This window comes from Ochotona curzoniae, unplaced genomic scaffold (assembly GCF_017591425.1).
Source record: "Ochotona curzoniae isolate NIBS_2020 unplaced genomic scaffold, NIBS_Ocur_1.0 contig_1, whole genome shotgun sequence".
Lineage (NCBI taxonomy): Eukaryota > Metazoa > Chordata > Mammalia > Lagomorpha > Ochotonidae > Ochotona > Ochotona curzoniae.
In genome coordinates this window covers 22,393,186-22,405,967 of record NW_024464918.1, presented here as the reverse complement: position 1 = coordinate 22,405,967, position 12,782 = coordinate 22,393,186, and the positions used below count along the sequence as shown (strand labels likewise).

General features: G+C 44.1%; 1 protein-coding gene across 2 annotated transcripts in view; it reads right to left on the bottom strand.

The window, feature by feature from the left end:
* DPYSL3 (dihydropyrimidinase like 3) overlaps positions 1-11,245 on the bottom strand; it is a 101,593-nt gene extending 90,348 nt beyond the window's left edge. Inside the window, exons 1-2 of one of the 2 annotated variants that reach the window (XM_040976017.1) lie at positions 10,987-11,164; positions 10,773-10,944 (exon numbers count right to left, since the gene is read on the bottom strand). In XM_040976017.1, coding sequence (XP_040831951.1) covers positions 10,773-10,944; positions 10,987-11,159 — 345 coding nt within the window. In that variant the 5' untranslated portion in view covers positions 11,160-11,164. Of the gene's footprint in view, positions 1-10,772 lie in introns of both variants that reach the window. The other variant, XM_040976007.1, reaches the window with a different exon arrangement.
* Between the last annotated feature and the right edge of the window lie 1,537 nt (positions 11,246-12,782).

Here is a 12,782-nt window from a genome sequence, read left to right as displayed (position 1 = left end):
GCACCCATAAGTCACAAAGCCTAAAATACTATCTAGCTCACTATGGAAAATTTGGTTTCCATTCTAGATCACTGATACACATCTATTCTTTATTTGCCAACTCTTATCTGACAGTATGCGCCACTAGATAAATCACCTTCGTTTCAAACACCTCGCACCTATTTTGAATTTCCTATTTTGCCTGACCCACAAGAAAAACTATATGGTTCTTGACTTCTCCAGGTGATGTATAGGAGAAAAACATTATTTCTTCATAGTCTTCCCTGGCTACCAATTCTGTGAAGTATTATCATTCATCAACAATATATTTTTCCTTCCCACTAATATCCGTTTCTCACGCAATTTTCCATTTAACTGTTTTATTTATTTCTAAGTGGCAGGATGTGGAAATAATAGAGCAATAAAGCCCCTCTCTAAACCCTCTTGCAACTCCCCTAAGTACTGCATCTTTTCTCTTTAGACATCATTTAGTCTTGGAAACAAACCAAGTGGTTCTGCCTTTGATGGAGATCATCCGGCATAGCAATGTGTGCTCCAATGTCACGTGAACTTGGATCTTGGATCTGAGCCCTATCCTACCACTATCCTTCAAATACTATCTGCTCTTAGCAGACGCCTTTGAATCGGCCTGACCTACCCGCCAGACATAGTAGTCAAAAAATATATTCATAAGACAGGCAGGGCACATTGTGACAATTGTCTGGGTCCCTCCACACCCCTCTTTCATCTCCAGTCTCTTTCTGGGGTCTCCTAATTCCTCATTCTTTCTATTTCAGATTCTAGGGTCCCATTCTGCTTTTCTATTTTTCTTCTTTGAGTTTTATGTTCTCACTTTGTAGAAATTTCTGCTATGAGGAATTTTACCTTGGATAATTTTCTTTGTTGAATCAATTCCAGATTCTGGTTCCTCTCCAGCATCAAGGCTTAACTGCCACTTCAGCAGAAACCAGGGTAGTGACAGAAAGCAAGAGAGTCCCTCAGCCAAAATCTGAATTATGTTCACATCTCATTGTATCACTTACAGACACCTGAATCAGATATCCAAGACTCAGTTTCTTTTCTAGGTTTTGTCGCTAAAGTAATCCGACAGAAATTCTACGAACCCATGAGGAATACTGGAGATCAAAAGCCCTGCACAAAAAATTGTAGAAAGCTTTTGGTGAGCTCATCAGTAGACTAGACATGGTTGAAGAATATCTGATTCCAAATACATCAATTAAAAAAAATCCCAATACTCAAAAAGCAAGGAGGAAACCAAAAACAGAGAAGGGGAGGTATTTAGCACAAAAGCTATGACAACATTTGGGATGCCGTAATTCCATGCCAAAAGTTCATGACCCATCTCTGCTTCCAGTCCCAGCAGGCAGCAGGTAATGCCAAGCACTTGGGTCCCTGCTCTCCCCACATAAGGCTGAGACCTGGCTCGCAATGTCAGGCAGGTCCAGCCCCATCTGCAGGAGCATTGGAGAAGTGAATCAAACAGTGAAAGACGTCTCTCTGTCTTGAAAACAAACATACTGTAAAACTTTGGAAAGCTAAAACTTAATAAAGTTTCAGAATGCCCCCAGAACGGTGGGACAACTACTAAAGGTATAATCTGAACATAATGGAAATCCCAAGAAGAGACCAAGGAAAGGAAAAAAAAAAAAAACTACATTTGGAGGAATAATAAGTGAGAATTTCCTCAAATCAGTGGCAGATATCAAACCACAGATCCGGAAGAACAGCTGCCCAGAGAACTGCAAGTAGGACACAGGCCAAAATACTTGGGCACATCACATGCAAACTCCTGAACACCAAAAACAAAGAAAAACACCTTGACAAAATCCAGAGGAAAGACATACCTCACCTAAAGGAAAGCAAGGTCAGAACTGCAGCAGGCTTGCTCTCTGAAACCAGAAGAGAGGAGTGATACATCTTAAAAAGTAACTTTCAAAAATGAAGGAGACATAATTACTTGCTCAAGTAAAAACTGAGAGGACTTGTTCCCAGTATATCAGCTTTACAAGAAAAAAGTTCTCTGAAAAGATGGAAAATTACATGGATCACCAGTTTACATCTAAATGAAGAAACAAGAGATATTAGAAAATAAGCAAGCAAGGATGAAATTTTCAAAATTATTTGTCTTCGTAGTAGATCTAAGAAATAATAATTTAGGCCCAGTGCGTAGCTTGGTGGCTTAATCCTCGCCTTGCATCTTCCGGGACCCCATAGGGATGTCAGTTTGCATCCCAGTCACTCCATTTCCCTTCCAGCTCCCTGCTTGTGGCCTAGGAAAGCAGTAGAGAAAGGCTTTGGGACCCTGCACCTGCATGGGAGACCTAGAAAAGCTCCTGGCTCCTGGCTTCAGACTGGCAAAGCTCCGGCCATTGCAGCCATTTGGGGAGTGAACCAATAGATGGAAGATCTTTCTCTACGTTTCTCCTTCTGTCTGTATATCTGCCTTTGCAAAAAATAAATAAATAAATAAATCCTAAAAAAAAGAAAGAAATAATTTGCACAAATTATAATGGCAGCCATGTATTTGATGGTAGCCATGTATTTAATGGTAGCTATGTATTATGTATGCGTGTGTGTGTGTGTGTATGTGTGTAACTGAAATGATAAAAACAATGATACAAAGAATGGAAGGAAGGAATTAAGAATATTCTGTTGTTACGTGGTATTGTACTAACCATGAAAAGGTTAACTGTTCTTTGAATGTGAACTTTAATCAGTTTTAAACATATATTGTAAATATTATGACAATCACTGAAAAAGTAAAAACTCAAGTGTAATCGATATGCCAAGAAAGAGGAGCAAGTGAAATCATGTAAAATGCTAAATCCAAAATATCAAAAGACAAAAAAACATATGGAAGACAAAACAGGAACAAACACAAAGAAGACAAATAAAGAAAACAATAAAATTATTAATGCAACTACAATAAAATTAAATGTTGCTGTTCTAAAAAATATCAAAATAGTATGTACTAGATTGGGATCAAAAAGCAAGATCCAAATGTCTGTTGACAAGAGGAATCCACTATAAATATAAAGACATGTAAAAGTCAAAGTAAAGGGATGAGGGAAGATACAGTCTGCAACCATGCAATCAGAACAAAAACAATTACAAGTGGCTCTGTTAATTCCATGCAGAACCAATGTCAAAGCAAGGGAAGTTATTGGGAGGTAAGCAGGGAATCACATGACAAAGAGGTCAATACTCCAAGCAGATGTAACTGTGCTTGGTGGTCATGTGCCTAACAGAGGCATCAAAACACACGAAGTGAAAACTGCTAGAACTCCACCGAGAAGTCAAACCACCATCACAGATGAAGACTTTAACATCTTTCTATTACAAATGGGCATATTCAGCAGACAGAGAAGCAGTAAGGACATAATTGAACTGAACAGCACTATAAAACAATGAGATATAATGGGCCTTTACAGATAACACCATCCAGCAACATCCGGTTACATATTCCTCCGAGGCTCATAAGGAAGACTCACCAAAGAGGCCATGTTCTGGGCCATCAAACACATCCTACAAGATTTAACAAAACAGAAATCATACAGTGCCTACTGTCAGAAGAAAGGAATTATACCAGAAATCAATCATAGAATAAAACCTAGGAAATCCCCAAATTCTTGGAGATTAAAAATTGCGATTTGTTTCTGATTTGAGAGACCAAGAGACGGACCGAGAGACAGCCACTGGTTCACTTCCAAGATGCTTGCAACAGCTGTGGTTGGGCCAGGTAAAAGTCAGGAGGCAGGAAGCAATTCAGACCTCCAGCATGAGGGCAGAGGCCCAACGTCATGAGAAAACAACTGCCTCTGAAGGTGTGCACTGGAAAATGGAATCTAGAGGGAAGCCAGTATGCAAAGTCAGGTACCCAAGACAGGATTCACGCATCCCAACTGGCTCTTAGCAGTTCAAATCTGTTCCAATAAACAATTTTAAAGAGCTTATGAACCAGGGAATAAATCCCAAAAATGCCAGAGCATCCCTAGGACAGTGACACTCCTCTGCAGGACACTTCAACAGTAGACACATATCATCGGTATTAGCTCAAAGAATGACCCCCTAACATTCTGGGTGATGCTTACACGTCAGTGACACTTGAATCAATTCAGTGCATGTACCACACTGGTACATGATGGTAGTGACAGATGTTGTACACATACGGGGCACAGGATGTATGGGGGTGCCTCGAATTTCCTATTTAACTTTGCTATAAGCTTAAAACTGCCCTAAGCAATAAAATTTATCACACTCTTTTTCAAGTGCTATCTTACTATTTGGGGGGCTTATAACAAAATATCCCACAGTAGCTGACTTATCACAATAGAAATTTGTGTCTTGCAGCTCTGAAAGCTGAGAAGTCTGATACTAGGGTGGGTTGAGTGTGGGTGAAGGCCCACCTGCTGGCTGGAGAGCACCATTGGTGTGTTCTCACACGGGAGAGCAGCAAAGCACCTTTTGTGAAGTTCCATTTCTGAGGTCTCTACCCACTCAGCCCACAAAGCCCCACCTCCTGACCCCACCTTCGGGAAGGTCATAAACATTCAGACCATTGAAGTGAGAAAAAAAGTTCAAAGACAGGACTACTGCATCTTTCTGTGGATTGTTTAAGTGCACTGTGTAACACATGCGTACACACAACATACCACACAGACACACAAAGAGAAGAAATAAACACAATGTCAGGTGAGTGGTGATTGTTCCTGAGAGATCATGAGGAGCTAGAGTTTGTTTTCCTGTTGTTTATCTGCATGGTTTGTCTGGTTTCTTTTTTTTTCTGACACTTGCTTTTGATTGTGTACCTACATGCCTGGAGTCTAAGAAAAAGCTTATAATAAATGAATAAAGAAAAATTAGGGGTGAAGGGAGATTTGAAGACTCATGATTATTTTACAATATTCTTTCAGCATGCTCCAGTGACTTTACCCAAAACATTTGCTTATAAAACGAGCAGTTGGGGCATCAAGCATGACCAAGCCTAACGCAGCATCTCAAATCTCCAACAATTTTGAACCTTTCTCCTAGAAAGTGCTAAAAATAAAGAGCATATATCCCTGAAGATCTCAAACTGATGATGATCTTATTAATCAATATATTATCAGAACAACATATTCTTCTCTCCTTGGTTACACAGAAACCCCCAAAAGTCCAAGCATTCATCCAGCTGGTAAGCAAGACAAGTCACTGGGTCCAAGAGAGGGAAGAGTAGGATTTATATTACAATTTTTTTAGGACACACATTTTTATACTTGACTTTTTTTAACTTAGAGGTCCATTCTAACAGAGTTTGTTAGTGTGTTATATATATATTATATATACACAGATAAACACACACATATGACACATTCAAAAATTTGGGTGGCCCAGCATGGTAGCCTAGTGGCGAAAGTCCTTGCCTTGCACACACCAGGATCCCATATGGGTACCTGTTCATGTCCCAGTGGTCCCACTTCCCAACCAGCTCCCTGCTTGTGGCCTGGGAAAGCAGTCCAGGACGGCCCAGAGCCTTAAGACCCTGCACCTTCATGGGAAACCCGGAAGAGCCTCCAGGCTCCTGGCTTCATATCGGCGCAGCTCTGGCTGATGTGGCCACTTGGGGAGAGAATCAGCAGACAGAAGATCTTCTCTGCCTCTCCTCCCCTCTGTATGTCTAACTTTCAAATAATAAATAAATAAATCTTTAAAAAAAATTTGAGTAGTGATGTACAACCAAGAGCGTTTATAGACCATGACCACAGTGATCAGAAAGGAGGAAACTCAGAGAGAAGTCAGGGACTTTCCCAGGCTGCACAGCAGGTGAAAGAGTCGGGTCGGGTAACTGAGATGGCTCATACTTTATCCAAGTGTTTAGCTTTTTCTGACTCTTCTCATTGTACTTCGATGGCGCAGTAAGAGTTCAGATATATTTAAACATTACTTTTTCCTAGAAGCTTAATTTAAAAAGTGCTTACACACCTAAAAGGACCTTCTGCCTTCTCCAGAGCAAAGGAGGGCTGAGTCTGCAGTCACGTGGTACAATCTCCTATTCTTAGGGAGCTTCATCCCCAGTCTCACCGGAACACATTTGGAGGAATCCTGCCCAGTGGAAATTAATCACCCAGAGCACCGGCTACAGGAGGCCCGACAGAAGTCATCCCGGGCAGGGCTCTGGCTCTTTCAAACATTACTTCCAAGAACTGTCAGCACCACCCAGTCTCTGGGGACCATTACTTTGAGGGAACTCTGCCAATCCCACCATTACTTACAAGGCACATTTTTATGTTCCTTGCATGCTGACTGTCAAATTAAACCAAAGCTCTGTGATTTCAAACACTTCCAAGTTTGGGTAAGGAAATACACGCTGTGATTCAAGTGTGGTCTGCAAGCCAGGTAAGCAGAAACCTTTTTTTTTTCCCTAGTCTATGTACAAACATTTGTCAGCGAGGTCTTAAAAAACATATTTATACTTCAGGTTTTGGGTTCTCATAACTAAGAGAGGCCTTTCTAACCCCAGAATTCTATCCCCAGCTGTGTTTCATTGTAAGTGTAAGAAATACCATGCTGACTTGTTGTAGTAACTTAGGAAATTTTAGCCTAGGACCAAGAAAAAGAAAAAAAGTAAGAAGTTAAAGTCACATCTTATTGCTTTTGAATTCTCTCCCTCTCCACCCAGATACCCTGTCCATTTTACAAACAAAATATATTGCACAAGAAATGCTCCCAATGGGGAGATGTCAATAAACCCACATCAATTGCATGTCAGTACTTAAGCTTTCTTTGGATGAAGTCCTTACAATGTTCTTCGCTCTTGGCCAACCAAATGTTATCAGTACCCTCCTCCTACAGAGTTCTCCGCCGCTAGCAAAATTTGGTGTGCATGGAAAAGCATCTTGGGAAATGGTGAACAAATATTTACTTTTCAGTTAGTATGGCTCCTCTAGGCACTTAGGATCAAAAATTATAAACAAAACGTTGTGTGAGTCTACCGTGGAAAGTTCTGGAAGTATGAATCCCTATCATAAGAAGACTAAACACTTCATTTAACAATTTGTTCAAAACCACAATATTAGTCCCAGTAATACCTAATACCTCAAACCTGGAACTTGGCATTTAGCATACAACCCAAGACATTTTCCCACATGTGTTCTGCCATCCACTTATGTAACCTCTTCATTAAACCTATTTCCTTAAGACGAGAGGCAAAAAATCAGGTGTACTGGAGACAATGCACCTTTTAATCTTTTCAAGACATTTTTCACAAGAAAATCTCTTTCGATGGTGTCACATTCAACTTGGAAGGTTCCTATTTTTATAGCAAATGTTCTCAAAGGTTGAACGGCAGAACTCAAAGCTTCCCTAAACAATGGGATGGCCAGACGAAGGGGAGTGTCTGTAGGTAAGGCAGAGAAGATTGGTCTGTCCCCACATTCTATTAACATCGGAAGCGAAGCAATGGTCAGGTTGGCTGAACTAACGTAAGGAAGCAACCTCCCAAACTGGAAAGTTGTAGATTCTGGATCAGAAAAATCAGTCAGGGTTCTGGCTTTTCCCTTTTATTATCCACGTGACTTGTGGCTAAACACTGCCTCTGTAGAATCTTTCTCTGTGTAGGAAAAAAATGTTTCTTAGGACACAAAGGAAAAAAAAACTAGTATTTACAATAAACGATGCAGATATAGATGGTTTAAAACTGGAGGAGGGAGCGCTGTATCCCAGAATTAAGCTTTAAAGCTCTTATATGATACAATAGAAAGATGAGCTAACAGACTGATGGATATTGTAAAGAGAAGAGAAATAAAATGTTGCAGTGAAGTTTTATTATCTTTACGTTGCATGTTACATTCAATATCGTAGCAGCATAGAATGAGGACACCCAGACCTGAACAGCTTACATGGAAAAGTTCCTTAAAGCTTGAGTGACAGGGCGTTTACTATAAGGATAACAGAAGGCCATAAGGATAGCAGGTATAATCTCGCACTACATAAGCATACGTGGTGCACAAATCCAGAAAATTAAGTAGCCTAACGCACTTTGCAGCCATATCCCATCTGGAGCACCATTTTTAGAAGAATGTTTACAAAACAGTAATACTCTGAAAAGTCAGTCAGAACTGCAAGAATAAAGGAGTTAGGGAGAATGTGACAATTACTCTCAAACATATAAAAGGCAGCAAAAATTGAAGAGTTAATAGTAATAATTATTGTGCTCTCAGTACTTATTATATGCAAAATATTCAGCACTAATCTCACTTGGCAGGAAAGGAAACTGAGGTACAAAGAGGCTGAGTTACAGGCTAACAGAGAAGTAAGGATAGGGCCTGGTTTCTCCCCAGCAGCTCTGAAAGAGATATTAGAGGTATTATCCAAATGTGTGTTGCCTGACAAGATCATGGCAGGATTGTACCTCTCCAATGAAATGAAGCGCAGGCTTGTGACTCGCTTTGGCCAATGAGACACAAGCACACACCACACTCATCATTTCAGCGACCGAGTTGAAGAATCTGCATACAACTTGCCACATGACTTTTCCCAATACTCCTATGGACTGAAGGAGCCTTCATCAGTCTAGGCCTCTGAGGGGCAATGACAACCAGGGTGCCCTTTCTGACACATGTAAGGCAAGTTACAGGAACAAGACATAAACTGTTGTTTGAATTAGCCACTGAGATGTAGGAGCTGTTTGTTACTATGGCAGAAATCAGCATTTCCTGGCAGATACAAGAGCCATATATTTAAAAGCATTCAAATATCTAAAAACAAAATAAACATATTTACTCATCTCTCTTCAGAGCTTAGACCCAAGAGTAATTTGGGGAAGCTACAAGATATGGTTCTAAGTTGTTCCAAACTTGCTTCATGAGGCAGTGAACTCACTGACAATGGCAGTATTTTAGTGAAAGGCCAAATGATCTGGCTGCACCTCTGGCTTAACCAAGGGGGCTTAAGGTCTCAAACTATTACTGACCACTTCCCATGTGCTCGGAACTCCAGCCACAGAGAGAAGTCCACACAATCCTATTCTCAAGGAACTGGCCATCAAATATGGCTCTAGATAACCCCTGTGGGCTCCTCTAGCAATGTGATTCAACCCAATTAGAGATAATACCATAGCACAGATGAGGCTGACAGCAAGCTCCAACTTACAATCATGTAGCCCTAGGAATCTTGCTGATGCTTAAGCTGTATTATTATTTTTCAATTAGGACCCGAAAGTACAGGGTTTGCAAAAGGGAAGAAAATCGGAGAATTGCTGGGTTTTAAGGAGGAACATTCTGCCTTTCTTCAGTTACCATCCTTTGATTTTGCAAACCAGGCATATTATCTGGCTTACATCAGTGGCGTTTCACTACAGGGAGTAGCACTGACTCATAGCAATGGTTACCGACCTTTTCCATCACTGCTCTCAGGAAGGGAACATTTCCATATTAATCAGCTCAGATCCAAAGACCGGGAGGGACCGTTATACGGGACCAGGATGGTGTGAAAAATCTCAACGAGAGGAGTGATTGCAAGGGTCACTGGTGTGCCTTTGTGAATAAAGCCTGAAACAGCGCTCACTTCAGGACTCGCGGTTCCTGCTGGCATGGGTAGTTTATTCAAAGTTCATTTCAAACTTTCAGAAATCAAACCACAAGTGGAGAGAAAGGCTGTCCTTTCACAGGCTCACTGCGTGTTCATGGAAAAACAACCAAACTCTGGATAAGCATCAATTGTAATTGTTCCGAGGCAGACATTTCCATTTCAGGTTATTATTCATGATGGTATTAGGACAGAATAATACATGCCAATGGATTCAGCAGCCATGACCTAGGCAAGGGTGAGGGCAGCTAATGACTATTGTTCCTCAACCCAAGAGCCCAGTGGGAACTTTGAATCATCCAGCCCTGCTCAGGCCCTGGGTCTTTTGAACTGTGGCTCTGATTTTCTACAAAATAAGGACATAACTCAGGGCAAGCCGGATTTCAGTGCCATCCCTGTAGCAAGTGCAGTGTGACATGACTGCCTTAAAAACACATATTCACAAGACACTGGCTTTGGCACACAGTAAAAACAGCAGGGAACTGGCAGCTCCAGCTAGTTTAATGTGCACCCTTAATACCCTCGTCTATTCAAAAAAAAAAAAAAAAAGAACAATATTCTTGTGGAACAGCTGGATTCCTGTGATACCCAGTCTCGTGCCAAGCTATGTACACAAATACACTCTTTGCAAACACAGATGTGAAACGCCGAGCTAGTACCCAAGCGAGGAACGGAGATTTGGGCATTCAGTCCAATGGCTCCACACCCAAAAGTTTCAGGAGCGAGAAGAGAGACCACCCATCCTGTTCTTTTCATCCCAACACTATGCAAATGATCCCATTTTCCTGGCATGTGTCTGCCCTCTGCCCTGGTGACAGGGTTTTCATCCAGGGCCAAAGCAGGGCCAAGACAGAGTAAGCCTGGAAATCACCTCAGACTTCCCGGGCTGGGCTGACACACCCACCCAGAGAGATGGCCCAGGCGTGAGACAGAGACGCAGGGGTAGGGACGCGGTGGCTCAAGGCTGAGGGGGGTGGGGGTGGGGAGCATGCACCCTTGCGCTGTGTCCAAGATGCTGCAACTGGGACAAATGCGAGTCTGGGGTCCCCGTTAGGAGGTCAAGCTGTCCTAGCTGCGGATGCCTTTTTCCTCCTTCTACTCCCCCACCCCCTTGCAAAGTGAGCAGAAGAAAAGTTGCGCGTGGCCATGGCGGTCAGGGCTGAAGGAGGAAACTAGGGCAGGCAAAGAAGAGACCCGGGTCCCCTTACCTTGTCCTTGGGACCGAGATTCTGCAACACCTCCTTGCCGGTGGCGCTCCGGATCTCCACCCCAGCGGGCGCGGGTGAGGCGGGCGCCGGCGCGGGCTCACGGTTCTCCTCCCGGCCTTGACCCCTGCGCGGGGTGTCCACCTCCACTGCGGGCCGGTTCCCCGAGCCGCGGCTGCTGCCCTGGCCGCTCCGGGGCGTTTTGGCGCCCCTCTGCCCCACGCTCAAGGCATCAAAATCCAGCGTCTTGCTCTCGAAGGCGCCTTCCACGTTGCAGAACATGCCGCCGTACTTCTGCCGCGGGACCTGGTCGGTAGTGCCCGGCCGGGCCAGGTACACGGGCAGGTCATCCTCGTGGGAACTATCCCAGCCCCTTCGACCCGAGGCCATGGTTCTAGCGCAAGGGGCAGCAGGAGGGTTTTCTTCTCCGGAGGCAGAAAGGGCAGCCGCCGGCAGCGTGCGCCGAGCTACAGTGACTGGGGCGGGAGGAGGCGCCTGAGCCTTCGCGCCAGAGGCGGCAGTGCTGCTCCGATTGCTGCCTGTCCCTAGCCAGACAGCCAGCCAGCCAGTGTGCGTGGCTCCCGGGTTCCGGGGGGTAGCGGAGCGCTCCGTTCGCTCGCTGGACCTCGCGTGGCCCGCCTGCCCGTAAGAAAGCGCTGGCCGCACCTCCTCACGCACCCACAGTCCCAGGCTGACGCGGCGGGGGTGTCCGCGGCCACCACAGGGCCAAATCCAAACTTGGCGCGCGCGCGCACTCACGCACGCGTCCGGCTCCCGCCACCGCTTTGCCTTGTTTCCTACACTTAGAGGCGATTCACGTGTCTCAGAAACCGTCACGCTGGAGAACTTGACTCTCACACGGACGTGTGCCCTGCGCTACCCACAGCAACTTTCAAGTTCTCCTCACAAACACCCATCTCTTTGACTTCACTCAGAAGCAAGCGCGCGCACACACGCACACACAATTGATCCAGGCATGTCCATCTCAAACCCAAGTCCTGATTTACAACTAACATACAAACTCAGACTCAATGCAACCTCACAAGCCCGGTCATAGACCCAGACTGGCTCGTCCTGGGCTTTGTGGTCTCGGAATGAATCTACACCACTACCATTTGCCTCAGAATCCCGCATCTTCATATAACAGATTCCAGAATTAGCTTTCATACACGCACAGAGGTAACCACTTCGTTAGCCATCACAAAAGCTTTTCCCAAAAGCCTCGAAGTGACTCCCATGAACTCACTTCATATACAGTGTTCTAGATGTTTCTGTTAACCAGCCTTTAATTTGCCTCATGCACAGACTATGGATCCCTGACAGGCACACACCTCTAGACCCTGCCTTAAGACGTGTGCTTCAGGCCCTGATTTTTCAGGCACAGGCCTCACATCCTCACTCACACTCAGGTTTACTCCAGTCCAATCCTACTGAAGGTTAACACACAAGCCCAGAGGGCTCACCCGGCACACACTTTTCTTGTGTGTACACATGTGCTTGTTGCTTCATCCTCTTCACACCTCTCACCCACCTTCATGAACCCTGATCCAGACTTTACCTTACAGAGTCCACACAATACAGGAGTGACATTGCATCCTAACAGGGAGCTTAAACCCAGAATGACCCCCAACTTCCTCTTGGGAATTCACCCACTGTTTCATTCATTCAACCAATGCAAATCAAACAGCTGCCTGGCAGCGGTGTTAAACAATGCCCAAGGGCTTGTCCTTACTAAGAGGTTTTTTTTAGCCATCTACCTAAGTAGCAAAGCCATTCATCCTTCTCCTTTACAAACTGAATTTGATTTGTTTGCTGAGTCTCCCTCCTCTGGGAAGCGCCAGGGAGACAGAGATCTGGTTAACCCAGGTCATCTTTTATGGCTTGTGTCCAAAACACCTACAAGCACATGAAAGATACTCAAGAAGCCCTTTTCGAATAAAAGGATGACAGTAATTATGGTGGCAGCAAGCATTTATGGAGCTCTTGCCCCATGCCAAGCACTACCGGCATTGT